Genomic DNA, 15,781 nt, shown 5'->3' with positions numbered 1-15,781 from the left:
CATATGGTCATTTTGAGTCATAGAGAGGAAACCAGCTACATTTTTCCATTAGTAGCAAGGAATCTTTTATATGCACCATCCCACAAACAGGATAGCACATACCATGGCCTTTGATATATACCAGTCGTGGGGCACTGGCTGGAATGAGAAATAGCTCAATGGGCCCACTGATGGGGATCGATCCTAGACTGACCCCCCCCCCCAATGTAATTAATGCTAGTGTCAGACTACCAACTGCCAGGATGGAGTTGGCCAATTTTGACAATCTCTCGACTTTTATGACTGTCCAGTGCCAGTCTGAGCACTGTTACAACTCTATTTTCATTGTAGACAATTCGTACGACTCATTAGTTGTTAATCTAAGCGCACAGGTTGTAAGTTGGGAGTTGGGAATATTACAATGCAGCCGTCCAGTTGACCAACTGAACCTAGCATGAGTATATGCAGTCTTGCAGTTAACAATGCAAGCATCATGATTTAAAAAAAGAAATTCTAATAATAAAAAAAATAAAAAAATACATTTAAAAAACACTTAAATAAAAAATAAGTGTGTGTGACAGTAGCCAGGTATTGACTTTGGGGATTTTGTTTTAGGATTCTGTCAGAATCAAACATCATTTAATGTAGATATTTTGGGTTTCAATTTCATAATCTTTCGTTTCTGACCCAAAATCTGTTAAACTATTAAATATTATGGTTTAGGATCATTATGAAAAAGTTTGAACTGAACTGGTTTAGAAATAAAAGTAGTAGTTTTTATCAGTAAACCTCTTACATGCTGACACATACACACACAAACACTATTGCATGTGCACACACACACACACACACTGGCAACATATTTTAAGATGAGTAACTAGTATAAAAAATAGTCCCATGTGCAAAACATTTCTAACTGGGAAATAATTAGAAATATTAACAAAAATATATTTTAGATAAACTGAAAAACCCTTGTTTGTCATAAAATAAAATGAATTTTTATCAGCTTTTGTATGAAACAAGTGATAGAAGGTCCAGCAAACTGGTGCATTTCATTGACTCCACATGTGTTCAAACTCATATTATTACCAAACTGTTGAGTTCATTGATAAGTGTCTTAATTTGTCTCTGTGGAAGCAGTTGCTCTGGGAACAATACTCATGTAACTACTGTAAACAGTGTGTGTGTGTGTGTGTGTGTGTGTGTGTGTGTGTGTGCTTATATAATTTGTGTTTTTTGCACCCAAGTGAAATTTATACTCTAATTATTCAGGTTAGAAATGCTTAAAGGAATGCTAAAGCAAGGCTTTTGGACTGGTATGCATATTCAACGATTCATAATGCACATTATTGCTTAATATCAACAAGTATATAATCGTATAGTTAATTAATAAAACGGTTAAATGTGACGGCTATTATATATAACGGGCGCAGCCATTTTGTACCATCCTAGTGAATACGCCCTCTGACGTGGTTTACGTAATACGTAACGTGTCATGTCAGGAATTAATCTTCGAACTGAAGAAACAAAACATACCTGATTTTTGCAGATGCATCGTAATGTTCTGTAATAATATCCATCCAAGTCACATAGCATCGTGTATATGTGGTTTATTTTTCAATACAAAATAAACCACCATTGTCAAAGTGTTGAAATAACTGCATTATGTTTTGTATATAAATTAACCCACGTACAGAAATAATAGTTGGAGTGTGTTCTTGGTTAATTGGTCTTTTCTTTCCGTGGCCTGTACCTGTGGTTCTTGATTGGCAGGTGTATATTTAGAGGGTCCCCAGACACTGTGTCTAGACACACTGAAAAGACATGCCTCTTTCAGGACTGGCTTAAAAAACAATTGGCGAATTTTATTTTAATTTGGCGGAAAAATTCATGTAATAATTGATATATTAATATTATTACAAAATAACTAGGTTTCTTCTATTTTTGAAGTTTAATAGATAATTTGGCAAAATGTTCTGCTCTTTTATTAAGATCACAGGGTATTGTGTGATAACCTCAAATTGTAACGGACCTTACCAGCTAGCCCTGCTCTTTTATTAAGATCACAGGGTATTGTGTGATAACCTCAAATTGTAACGGACCTTACCAGCTCGCCCTGCTCTTTTATTAAGATCACAGGGTATTGTGTGATAACCTCAAATTGTAACGGACCTTACCAGCTAGCCCTGCTCTTTTATTAAGATCACAGGGTATTGTGTGATAACCTCAAATTGTAACGGACCTTACCAGCTAGCCCTGCTCTTTTATTAAGATCACAGGGTATTGTGTGATAACCTCAAATTGTAACGGACCTTACCAGCTAGTCCTGTTCTGTTATTAAGATCACAGGGTATTGTGTGATAACCTCAAATTGTAACGGACCTTACCAGCTAGCCCTGCTCTTTTATTAAGATCACAGGGTATTGTGTGATAACCTCAAATTGTAATGGACCTTACCAGCTAGCCCTGCTCTTTTATTAAGATCACAGGGTATTGTGTGATAACCTCAATTTGTAACGGACCTTACCAGCTAGCCCTGCTCTGTTATTAAGATCACAGGGTATTGTGTGATAACCTCAAATTGTAACGGACCTTACCAGCTAGCCCTGCTCTGTTATTAAGATCACAGGGTATTGTGTGATAACCTCAAATTGTAACGGACCTTACCAGCTAGCCCTGCTCTTTTATTAAGATCACAGGGTATTGTGTGATAACCTCAAATTGTAATGGACCTTACCAGCTAGCCCTGCTCTTTTATTAAGATCACAGGGTATTGTGTGATAACCTCAATTTGTAACGGACCTTACCAGCTAGCCCTGCTCTGTTATTAAGATCACAGGGTATTGTGTGATAACCTCAAATTGTAACGGACCTTACCAGCTAGCCCTGCTCTTTTATTAAGATCACAGGGTATTGTGTGATAACCTCAAATTGTAACGGACCTTACCAGCTAGCCCTGCTCTTTTATTAAGATCACAGGGTATTGTGTGATAACCTCAAATTGTAACGGACCTTACCAGCTAGCCCTGCTCTTTTATTAAGATCACAGGGTATTGTGTGATAACCTCAAATTGTAATGGACCTTACCAGCTAGCCCTGCTCTTTTATTAAGATCACAGGGTATTGTGTGATAACCTCAAATTGTAATGGACCTTACCAGCTAGCCCTGCTCTTTTATTAAGATCACAGGGTATTGTGTGATAACCTCAAATTGTAACGGACCTTACCAGCTCACCCTGCTCTTTTATTAAGATCTCCAGGGTATTGTGTGATAACCTCAAATTGTAACGGACCTTACCAGCTAGCCCTGCTCTGTTATTAAGATCACAGGGTATTGTGTGATAACCTCAAATTGTAACGGACCTTACCAGCTAGCCCTGCTCTTTTATTAAGATCACAGGGTATTGTGTGATAACCTCAAATTGTAACGGACCTTACCAGCTAGCCCTGCTCTTTTATTAAGATCACAGGGTATTGTGTGATAACCTCAAATTGTAATGGACCTTACCAGCCGTCCTGATGCTTTATTACTCTAAGTAACTCTGTAAAACACTTGATTAAGTAGACTTTCCCATCTAAAATCACAAAACTGACCAATTACGTAGTCCAAAAAAAAAAGGGAGAAAATTATCACTTGGGTATTGTGGGTGGTCGTTTTTGCTCGAATGTATCCTACCATTAGGCCTAATAATATGTATTTTTTCTTTGAATTTTTTAAAAGAAAAAAATACTGTAACTCCATTTCGTTATATTGATGCAAATTGAAATATATTTAGTTAAATAGTTTATTATACTATCAAGTCATTTGTGTTGTTTTACAAGTCAGGTTGTGGAAAGCGAAGCGCTTTGTCATAAATTAGAGTGTTTGTTTACAATGTGCATAATAGTGAAGTTGGACGTCACTTCGCCCCAAGCTATACCACCGGACGTCACAAAAATGAAACAAAATGGCTGCCCCCAGTTAGCAGGAATAATAATGTTTTTTTATTAAATCTAAAATTACATGTTTTTTATTTGTTAAAGTGTTAGTATGTGTTGGTGGTCCGGGTATGCATTTTTCCAACACATAAGGCTCTTGTTGGAGTTTAGTCTACCTTTAAGGCGATGTTGTTCTTCGCCAAATGTACACATCGCAAACATATGCTAAAGTGCGTATTAAAAAACAAAACAAAAAACAAACATGTTGCAGTATTAATTGAGCCTACTGATTCTGTTATTATGATTAATCGAAATGACTGTTTAGACAAGTATTGAGTTTCCCAACACCTTTACAGTAAGATAACTGACTGTTTAGACAAGTATTGAGTTTCCCAACACCTTTACAGTAAGATAACTGACTGTTTAGACAAGTATTGAGTTTCCCAACACCTTTACAGTAAGATAACTGACTGTTTAGACAAGTATTGAGTTTCCCAACACCTTTACAGTAAGATAACTGACTGTTTAGACAAGTATTGAGTTTCCCAACACCTTTACAGTAAGATAACTGACTGTTTAGACAAGTATTGAGTTTCCCAACACCTTTACAGTAAGATAACTGACTGTTTAGACAAGTATTGAGTTTCCCAACACCTTTACAGTAAGATAACTGACTGTTTAGACAAGTATTGAGTTTCCCAACACCTTTACAGTAAGATAACTGACTGTTTAGACAAGTATTGAGTTTCCCAACACCTTTACAGTAAGATAACTGACTGTTTAGACAAGTATTGAGTTTCCCAACACCTTTACAGTAAGATAACTGACTGTTTAGACAAGTATTGAGTTTCCCAACACCTTTACAGTAAGATAACTGACTGTTTAGACAAGTATTGAGTTTCCCAACACCTTTACAGTAAGATAACTGACTGTTTAGACAAGTATTGAGTTTCCCAACACCTTTACAGTAAGATAACTGACTGTTTAGACAAGTATTGAGTTTCCCAACACCTTTACAGTAAGATAGCTGGTTTCCCACACACAAAGAAGACCTTACCTCCTTTTCTTCGTTGAGTACTGCGTTCTTGAATGGAAAACACAAAGTCACCTACTGTTAGCTAAAGATGCAATTCATTCCAATGTACTCATCAAAACAATCTTGGACAAAAGAAAATCTTTGAAAACTTTGTATGGTCTTGAGAAGAAGGGAGTTACTGTGAACATTTTCGTGAAAGATGAACAGATTAAAAGCCTGTTTTGTTTAACGACACCACTAGAGGACATTGATTTATTAAGCATCTGCTATTGGAGGGCTTCTAGATTATGGTAGCCTCACTCCCATGGCTAGTGATATTCAATGTTGGGCTACTAAATAACTGATGGCTAGTGAATTTTTTTTTTATCAAATGTTGCAGTTAAGTCTTTTTTGTAAATATGAATATCTTGCCCCCCCCCCCCCCCCCCCCCCCATGTTTTTAACCTGTATCTCTCTCTCTTTAGGCGACATATAATATCCAATTTTTACTAATTATTTAGTAAAATTGTATCAACTTAAAGTTGGGCTAGTGAATTTTTAATCATTGCTAGTAAATTTTTTAAATCACTGATCCCATGGCTAGTGGACTTTATAAAACTTCTAGAACTAGTAGAAGCCTAGCTATTGAAAGGAAGGAAGGAAACACATTTTATTTACAGTTATATGGCGTCGGACCTATGGGCTACTCTTTTCAATTAACAGCAAGAGACAGGATAGTACATACCAATTAAGAAAATGTATACTGCTAAAAACCTATCCTGGATATAAAAACTGAACAGTGCACAGTAAAAAGAGAAATGCTGTATAGAATTAAAAGCTATACAGCAATCTCCATGGCATTGTCAATTACCGTGGGCAATTGCAGAGGTTGTTGTAATTCAGGAAGTAAAAGAATGGTGTATTATTAATGAAATCCTGAAGTTTTTTTAGACATATTAAATTATTTTTAATTTTCTTATTCAGAAGAGATGGAAACTGCCACTACCATTTGAGAAATATTTAACCTGACCTCACAACTTAACCTGACCTCACAACTTAGCTTTTTGCATCACCCCGCTCCCTCATATTTATCTAATGGACTGGTCTGACTGAGTCCCAACAAACACCCCTCTACTGGCTATCAATAAACTAGTTATGAGTTAGTCACTAATAACCACCCTCCAATACTCACTCCCCCACCTACCCCCTTACACTTCAAATAAACAAGTTATCAGATAGCCCACAACCTCAACCCTCCCCCACCCACCCACACCACTCTGCTATCAATATAAAGTAGTTATTAGTCAGTCACAGATCGACACCCTCTTCATAAAGTTCAAATAAACAAGTTATCAAGTAACCCCCAATCCTAACAATCCTAATTCTACTATCAATATAAACTAGTTATCAATATACACACTTCTAGCACTCACAATAACCTAGTTACCACCAACTCAATGATGCCCCACTCGCACCCCACCCAATCCATCCTTCAGTCAGAATAAACTTAGCTACTAGCATATCTCAGACTTCCTGATTTAAAGCTTTACTTTGTATATAGCAAACACGTTTACAAACAATCTGTCCATCACCAAACCATGACAGCAACCCGGATTAGTCTTTTTTAGCACTAATGCTAGGCAGACACTTGTACAGAACACACTAAATAAATAAATTTCTTATATAGCACATAGCTAGAATTATCATGTATGAGAAATTTAGAAGGAAAAACCCCCCCAAAAACGACCCCAGAAAACCCCCCACCCCAACAACATTAAAGTTGACAACAAACAATTCCTACACCACTGTTTTTGTTTGGGTGGGGAGAGGAGGGGGGAGGATGCTAGCGCAGAATGGACATATAAAAAAATTGATTCTGTCGTTATCAATTGATCACAGTGTTTTCATGTGAGCAGAATGTTTCTTTTAGTTTTAAGTGTGATAATTAAGAAACCATCTGGTGGTGGTTGGTTGATTTTACAGTTCTACGGTAACTAGGTAACACAAATTTCACAACACAAAGGCTACTCCAATACCTATTACAAAGGGCTGGGGAGTGGGTGGGTGTTGGATGTCCTTACATCAAAATAAATTAGGACTTAACGTTTTTTGTTTTCTGAACGATGGACAGCTATCAGTGTAAAATTGCTATTGAAATGGTTTTATTTGATGACTGAATGCATACATCAATTACGGTGTGTCATCCAAGTATGTTTGCTTAAATGTCAATAAACCTATTGCCATGACCTCAATTAATTTACATCTAATTTGCAAAGTTATCAAATTCTTAAAGTATGTTATACGAAAAATATCACATACTTTGATTGCACTGAAAATGTAAGATATTAAATATTAAATTGAATATGTATGTGAAACTGCATGCTACTAGCTCTAACAAAAATACAGTCAGTTCTACCATGCTGCTAAATATTTCAACAACTCCATGCTGCTATAACAAAATCTATTACAAGGTACATGTTCCACTGTTATCACACCTCACATCTCGTATTACATCTGGTGAATGCTTCATCTTTGACCTAAATACCACTTCAAAATACGTCAGATTAGCCGTATCATGAAGGAAACCTTTTACTGTTTTTCACCGTTTTTCCATTCCCAAAAGCTTAAAATCCTAAGTGTCATAATCAATTTGTTATTGTCCATAAAAGCTGCATTTAGTGAAAAATGTGAGAAACCTTTCTTCCACTTTCAGAAATACTTAATCTGACAAATACCACAGAATTTCCATTCCAAAAAGCTCAAAAACAAGATAACACATTTTATTATTATTATTATTTTAATATCTAATGAAAAAAAAAAAGGGGGAACTTTCCCATTTTTAAGAAAAACTTAACCTAACCTCTCAAACATTTGCATAATTAATATTTTTAAAGGTCCATAAAAGCGGTCATTAAAATGTTTATATATATGTATTGTAGAACAGTGAACAGTGGATCATATACCTTTAATAAAAGAGGCACAGGAGGTAAAGTGCCTACTGCACTTCATGCAGGTGGAAAGAGCAAATCAACACGGCCCATACCTGAACGTAAGTGGTGCTGGATGTACGGGCCTTTCGCTGCCTGCGAGCTTTAGGCTTCTTGCCAGAATCCTGACTCTGTCCTTCAGTCTTCTCAACTGGCTTTTCCTCCTGCAGTGAAAATAAACACAAGAGAAGTTACCTACCAATGTTGAAAGAAAGAAAAAAAGAAAGAAAGAAAGAAAGAAAAAGAAAGACAAAAAGATTGAAAGAAATGAAGAAAGAAAAAGACCGATAGAAAGATTGAAAGAAAGAAAGAAAGAAAGAAAGAAAGAAAGAAAAGAAAAGAAAGAAAGAAAGAAAAGAAAATAAAGAAAGAAAAATAGAGAATTAAAAAATAGAAAACAAAAAAGAAGAAAAAAAATTCATTTAAAGACGCAGTTACTTCATTTTTATGTAGTTATATGGTGTTGGACATGTGATTAAGGACCACACAGATAATGAGAGAAGAAACCTGCTGCCACCACTCCACAGGCTTTCTTTTTTCGATTAGTAGCAAGGGATCTTTTATATCCACCATCCCACAGTTAGGATAGTACATACCATGGCTTTTGTTATACCACTTAAGTCAAAAACTGGCTGAAATGAGAAATAGTCCAATGGGCCCACTGACAGGGATCAATCCTAAACTGCTTGTGCATTAGGCGAGAACTTTACTACTGAAGTGCATTAGGCGAGAACTTTACTACTGAAGTGCATTAGGCGAGAACTTTACTACTGCAGTACATTAGGCGAGAACTTTACTACTGAAGTGCATTAGGCGAGAACTTTACTACTGTACATATAGGCGAGAACTTTACTACTGAAGTGCTTAAGTGAATACATTAGGCGAGAACTTTACTACTGAAGTGCATTAGGCGAGTGCATATAGGCGAGAACTTTACTACTGAAGTGCATTAGGCGAGAACTTTACTACTGAAGTGCATTAGGCGAGAACTTTACTACTGAATACATATAGGCGAGAACTTTACTACTGAAGTGCATTAGGCGAGAACTTTACTACTGAAGTGCATTAGGCGAGAACTTTACTACTGAAGTGCATTAGGCGAGAACTTTACTACTGAAGTGCATTAGGCGAGAACTTTACTACTGAAGTGCATTAGGCGAGAACTTTACTACTGAAGTACATTTTGTCCTTAACAATGTTCACAGTACTCTTATAGCAGTATTACTTTCAATAAATAAAGTTAAACAAAAATTCTTCACTTTTCAATCAATTAATTAATTATGAATGTGTTGGCTACTTTATAATTACTGTTTTATGATATACCATACAAATGAAATATTTAAAATTTAAATGTGTTATTAGACATTAATAATAATAATTCATATACTGAATGAGTTATGTATAATTAATGTATTTTCTTTTCTTAGTATAGTATATCATAAAACAGTAATCATGTAGTAACCAATGCATTATAACTCTAATAAAAGCTTATGATTGAAACATCAAAACAATATTGAATGTTGACTGAAATTTCTGGCACATTCATCCTGAGCAAGAGTTGAGGTTTGCACCAGAACTACGGAACATACCACTTTCTCAGGTGGGGGTTCCAGGTCTTCTGGGGGAAGATTGGGAGCTTCCAAGTAATAGCTGTTGGGTTGTCTCATGGAATGCTGGTGGAACAGCAACAATCTGAAAATAAACAACAATGATATTGGCATTACACGAAGCCAATAAAGATGAATGAACAGTTACAATATTGTCACAGGAAATGTTTATATGAAGTTTTTCTTTTCTTTAACGACACCACTACAGCACACAGATTTATTAATCATTGGCTGTTGGATGTCAAACATTTGGTAATTCTGACATATAGTCTTAGAGAGAAAACCCGCTACATTTTTCCATTAGTAGCAAAGGATCTTTCATATGCACTATCCCACAAACAGGATAGCACATACCATGGCCTGATGCACTGGCTGGAATGAAATCAGCTCAATGGCCACCAACGGTTATCGATCCTAGATCAACCGTGCATCTCACGAGAAGTATGAAAGTTTGTTTTGTTTAACGACACCACCAAACACATTAATTAATGAAACATCGGCTATTGGATGTCAAACATTTGGTCATTCTCACTTGTAGTCATCAGAGGAAACCCGATACATTTTTTCTAATGCTGCTATGGACCTTTTATATGCACTTTCACACAGACAGGAAAGCACATACCATGGCCTTTGTCCAGTAGTGGTGCACTAGTTGGAATGAGAAAAAAAACCCCAATCAACTGAATGGATCCACCGAGGTGGTTTGATCCTGCGACGCAAGCACCTCAAGCGAGCACTCAACCGACTGAGCTAAATCCTGCCTACATGAGAATTATGAATGCCGCTCTTGTCTTAAAGGAAAGAAAAAAGAAAGGACAAAACCAAAAATAATTTTTAAAAAAAGAAAAAGAAAGGACTGCTGAAGGAAATGTGTAAGAGTGGTACCAATGCTGCTCGCTTTTAGATGAAAGAAAGCGTTACGTACCATCTTTCAGAAAGAAGAAAGAAAGAAGAAAGAATGAATGTTTAACTACACCAGAAATCAGCTGACGATGTTTAAGTGTATATACCGATGCTGCTCGCTTTTAGAGAAAGAGAAGAAAGAAGAAAGAAGAAGAAAGAATGAATGTTTAACTACACCAGCAACAAAAACCCATCAGCTGACGATGTTTAAGTGTATATACCGATGCTGCTCGCTTTTAGATGAAAGAAAGAGAAAGAAAGAAAGAAGAAAGAATGAATGTTTAACTACACCAGCAACAAAAACCCATCAGCTGACGATGTTTAAGTGTATATACCGATGCTGCTCGCTTTTAGATGAAAGAAAGAGAAAGAAGAAAGAAAGAAGAAAGAATGAATGTTTAACTACACCAGCAACAAAAACCCATCAGCTGACGATGTTTAAGTGTATATACCGATGCTGCTCGCTGTTAGATGAAAGAAAGAGAAAGAAGAAAGAAAGAAGAAAGAATGAATGTTTAACTACACCAGCAACAAAAACCCATCAGCTGACGATGTTTAAGTGCATATACCGATGCTGCTCGCTTTTAGATGAAAGAAAGAGAAAGAAGAAAGAAAGAAGAAAGAATGAATGTTTAACTACACCAGCAACAAAAACCCATCAGCTGACGATGTTTAAGTGTATATACCGATGCTGCTCGCTGTTAGATGAAAGAAAGAGAAAGAAGAAAGAAAGAAGAAAGAATGAATGTTTAACTACACCAGCAACAAAAACCCATCAGCTGACGATGTTTAAGTGCATATACCGATGCTGCTCGCTTTTAGATGAAAGAAAGAGAAAGAAGAAAGAAAGAAGAAAGAATGAATGTTTAACTACACCAGCAACAAAAACCCATCAGCTGACGATGTTTAAGTGTATATACCGATGCTGCTCGCTTTTAGATGAAAGAAAGAGAAAGAAGAAAGAAAGAAGAAAGAATGAATGTTTAACTACACCAGCAACAAAAACCCATCAGCTGACGATGTTTAAGTGTATATACCGATGCTGCTCGCTTTTAGATGAAAGAAAGAGAAAGAAGAAAGAAAGAAGAAAGAATGAATGTTTAACTACACTAGCAACAAAAACCCATCAGCTGACGATGTTTAAGTGTATATACCGATGCTGCTCGCTGTTAGATGAAAGAAAGAGAAAGAAGAAAGAAAGAAGAAAGAATGAATGTTTAACTACACCAGCAACAAAAACCCATCAGCTGACGATGTTTAAGTGCATATACCGATGCTGCTCGCTGTTAGATGAAAGAAAGAGAAGGAAGAAAGAAAGAATAATGAATGAATGTTTAACTACACCAGCAACAAAAACCCATCAGCTGACGATGTTTAAGTGTATGTACCGATGTTGTTCCTCGTGTTTGAGAGGTTTCTTCTCCATCTTGATGGCGCTGAATGCCGACCACGAGATGGGGGCGGGGTTCTTGTGACCCTCGATCACCTCCCAAGGACTCAGCTTCAACTTCTGGGCAACTTGCAGTCCCTGAAAAACAAAACACATTTCAGACATGATTGTGCAACTTACCAGAAACAAACACAGTGATGCGGACTGAGATATCGCTTTCCATTTGGGTGGTTGGTGGGCGCTGTAAGCCATGGTAAAAGTTTGAAAAAAGACCATGCGCTGAGTACTTCTGAGCCAATTGGTCACACATATTATGAATATAAAAGGAATCCAATATGATGTCAGTTTTTTGTTTTTGGTTAATATTAATTATTACCACATCGAATTCACATTCAACAACATGGTACGCCATTTTTTCAAAAGGCAAACTGTTTGCCAACTTGTTACGCAGTGAATCATTAATCTATTGGAAACCGTAGGCCAATCACAATACTGATTGTAACAAGTTCTGATTGTAATATTCGGTTATTTTTGGTATATCCTGGAAAATTTCGTTTTCTCTGACACCATAAATTAAGGCGAAATGTTCCGAATGACCACTCGTTAAAAATTATAACAAGTAGAAAATAAAAATCGGTAACAGAATATTTAAAAAGAGGAAATCTGTTTTATAATGGAAAACAATCATGTCTGAAATTCATTAGTCCAATCTGGTACACTGAGCACCAAATGATGTTCTGCAACCCTTCGGTTAGGCAGACCTCACTGTGAAGAAACGTGATGATACTGATTAATTGCTCCTCTATTTTAGATTGTGGTGAGCTATTTAAGATGTTACCATACTGAGCAATGGGGATCCATTGACATCTTAAAATATTGCCATAGTATTAGACATTAATATCTAATCCTTTTGTAGTACTAATATATTTTTTATTCACATGCTATGGAAACCTAACAACAGGTGTGCAGAAATAGAAAATATTTCACTAGCACCCTGGACCAGAACCAACTAAAATTTACTATCTGGCCAGAATTTCTACTAGTCCGCCAGCCTGTAGAACAATATTACTGATTAACAATATTATAATATACACAGTCTCCACTTCAAATGGTATATTATTACCGTATTTGACCGGAAATAAGCCCAGGGGGCCAAGACAACTCATTGTGTGCTTAGCATGGGGTGGGCTTATTCCCAGACAAGGGGCCAGTTTTGTTGGAAAAAAAATAAAATAATAATTAAAATAAATAATAATAATTAAATGAACTAGGAAGAAAACAAAAAACGTTCAGTAGCATATCTATTAATTAGTGTTCCATTTGTTATTAATAAATAATAATTGTTTATTAATTAAATTGTGGGTTTTTTACTAGTATCTAATTATCAGAAACACACCTTCTATGTTACAGTTACTTACCAGTGAGGTTTATTTACATCCAAAATTTAATGCTGAGAAGACTTAAAACAACATCAATTAACAACAAACTCAATAGCGTATACACACGTTTCTGACACAGGCAGCCAGCTTACACTACAAAAAATTGTCAATCTAAGGTCATTGTTCTTAGCCAATCAGAATATGGTATTTGCTTAATTAGCATTAACTGCGGACCCAGTGTGGTGGTAAAAATAGACATTGGTTTTTAGTTCATACTTGGGCTTGGATACTTCAGAGAAATACTGCAGGCATGAAATTGAAAACAATGTTACACACTGTTATTGTTAGACTGCTAAATCTCACTGGTGGTAAAATATTGTGTTACATTTGTTGTTACATTTGTGTTTAATTATCAGGCAGGAGGTATGACCTTTTAAATGAACTTTGAGCAAACTTGCAATTTCGTGTTATTTATAAGGTGGCGAAGTTGGGGGTGGGCTTATTTACGAATGAGGGCCTAATTTCTTAAATGCTATCAAAACGGAGGGGGGCTTATTCAAAGACATGGGCTTATTTCCGGTCAAATACGGTAAGGATCCTTGGTAAGTGATCAACATCACGTGGCAAACAAAATGAAGCCCCACACCTTGATTGACAAATCAATACAAAAAATTAATATTCTGAAATAAATGTTTTCACATTTCTTTTATATATAGATTTACAAAAAATTCAAGTGACATCCCAAAAGTACTTAACAGAACACAAAACACACCGGCAACACATTTTCAATATAAACAAACCATGTCTAGGAAGTATCGAATTTCGACTGGCTCTGTTTCTGTCGTCTATTAGTCAGTCAGAAAAAAAGATCGCCATTCGGACCGGTAGTTGCATTTTTGGACTCATTCGTCACAATTTTTACTCTCATTTGGCAAACAGGTGAGTACTTTCTGCATCTCTGTAAAAATCACTCTGCTTAACTAGTTGCAACTCCACTTAAACCGTGAGGTGTGGTTAGGTTAAAAGGAATGGTTAAGACTCTTGTTAAATAATGCACATTGAAATAAATAGAATACTATACAATACTTGTTTCCTTAAGAGACTGTTTATATTAACAATATGTTTTTGATTGTACATTCTCTCCAACTATTAGGGACAGATAACACAGCAATAATCAAATATAGAGTTATCTCCACAAGGTTTAGTGATAGCTCCACTTAAACAGCGAGTTAACAATGTGTTTTTGATTGTACATTCTCTCCAACTATTAGGGACAGATTAACACAGCAATAATCAAATATAGAGTTATCTCTACAAGGTTTAGTGATAGCTCCACTTAAACAGCGAGTTAACAATGTGTTTTTGATTGTACATTCTCTCCAACTATTAGGGACAGATTAACACAGCAATAATCAAATATAGAGTTATCTCCACAAGGTTTAGTGATAGCTCCACTTAAACAGCGAGTTAACAATGTGTTTTTTTGATTGTACATTCTCTCCAACTATTAGGGACAGATTAACACAGCAATAATCAAATATAGAGTTATCTCCACAAGGTTTAGTGATAGCTCCACTTAAACAGCGAGTTAACAATGTGTTTTTGATTGTACATTCTCTCCAACTATTAGGGACAGATTAACACAGCAATAATCAAATATAGAGTTATCTCCACAAGGTTTAGTGATAGCTCCACTTAATCAGCGAGTTAACAATGTGTTTTTGATTGTACATTCTCTCCAACTATTAGGGACAGATTAACACAGCAATAATCAAATATAGAGTTATCTCCACAAGGTTTAGTGATAGCTCCACTTAAACAGCGAGTTAACAATGTGTTTTTGATTGTACATTCTCTCCAACTATTAGGGACAGATTAACACAGCAATAATCAAATATAGAGTTATCTCCACAAGGTTTAGTGATAGCTCCACTTAAACAGCGAGTTAACAATGTGTTTTTGATTGTACATTCTCTCCAACTATTAGGGACAGATTAACACAGCAATAATCAAATATAGAGTTATCTCCACAAGGTTTAGTGATAGCTCCACTTAAACAGCGAGTTAACAATGTGTTTTTGATTGTACATTCTCTCCAACTATTAGGGACAGATTAACACAGCAATAATCAAATATAGAGTTATCTCCACAAGGTTTAGTGATAGCTCCACTTAAACAGCGAGTTAACAATGTGTTTTTGATTGTACATTCTCTCCAACTATTAGGGACAGATTAACACAGCAATAATCAAATATAGAGTTATCTCCACAAGGTTTAGTGATAGCTCCACTTAAACAGCGAGTTAACAATGTGTTTTTGATTGTACATTCTCTCCAACTATTAGGGACAGATTAACACAGCAATAATCAAATATAGAGTTATCTCCACAAGGTTTAGTGATAGCTCCACTTAATCAGCGAGTTAACAATGTGTTTTTGATTGTACATTCTCTCCAACTATTAGGGACAGATTAACACAGCAATAATCAAATATAGAGTTATCTCCACAAGGTTTAGTGATAGCTCCACTTAAACAGCGAGTTAACAATGTGTTTTTGATTGTACATTCTCTCCAACTATTAGGGACAGATTAACACAGCAATA

General features: G+C 36.0%; 1 protein-coding gene across 4 annotated transcripts in view; it reads right to left on the bottom strand.

The window, feature by feature from the left end:
- Window positions 1–15,781, bottom strand: part of LOC121369215 (mediator of RNA polymerase II transcription subunit 12-like protein) — a 75,753-nt gene that overhangs the window by 7,167 nt on the left and 52,805 nt on the right. For 2 of the 4 annotated variants that reach the window (XM_041494150.1, XM_041494161.1), the window contains exons 36-39: window positions 11,798–11,937; window positions 9,489–9,591; window positions 7,956–8,063; window positions 4,955–4,981 (exon numbers count right to left, since the gene is read on the bottom strand). In XM_041494150.1, the coding sequence (XP_041350084.1) occupies window positions 4,955–4,981; window positions 7,956–8,063; window positions 9,489–9,591; window positions 11,798–11,937 (378 nt within the window). The remainder of the gene's footprint in view (window positions 1–4,954; window positions 4,982–7,955; window positions 8,064–9,488; window positions 9,592–11,797; window positions 11,938–15,781) is intronic. The other 2 variants (XM_041494169.1, XM_041494176.1) reach the window with 1 other exon arrangement.

The sequence above is a fragment of the Gigantopelta aegis genome, chromosome 1 (assembly GCF_016097555.1).
Source record: "Gigantopelta aegis isolate Gae_Host chromosome 1, Gae_host_genome, whole genome shotgun sequence".
In the NCBI taxonomy this organism is placed as follows: domain Eukaryota; kingdom Metazoa; phylum Mollusca; class Gastropoda; order Neomphalida; family Peltospiridae; genus Gigantopelta; species Gigantopelta aegis.
The sequence above is the reverse complement of the archived record's forward strand: the minus strand, read 5'-3'. Positions and strand labels throughout refer to the sequence as shown.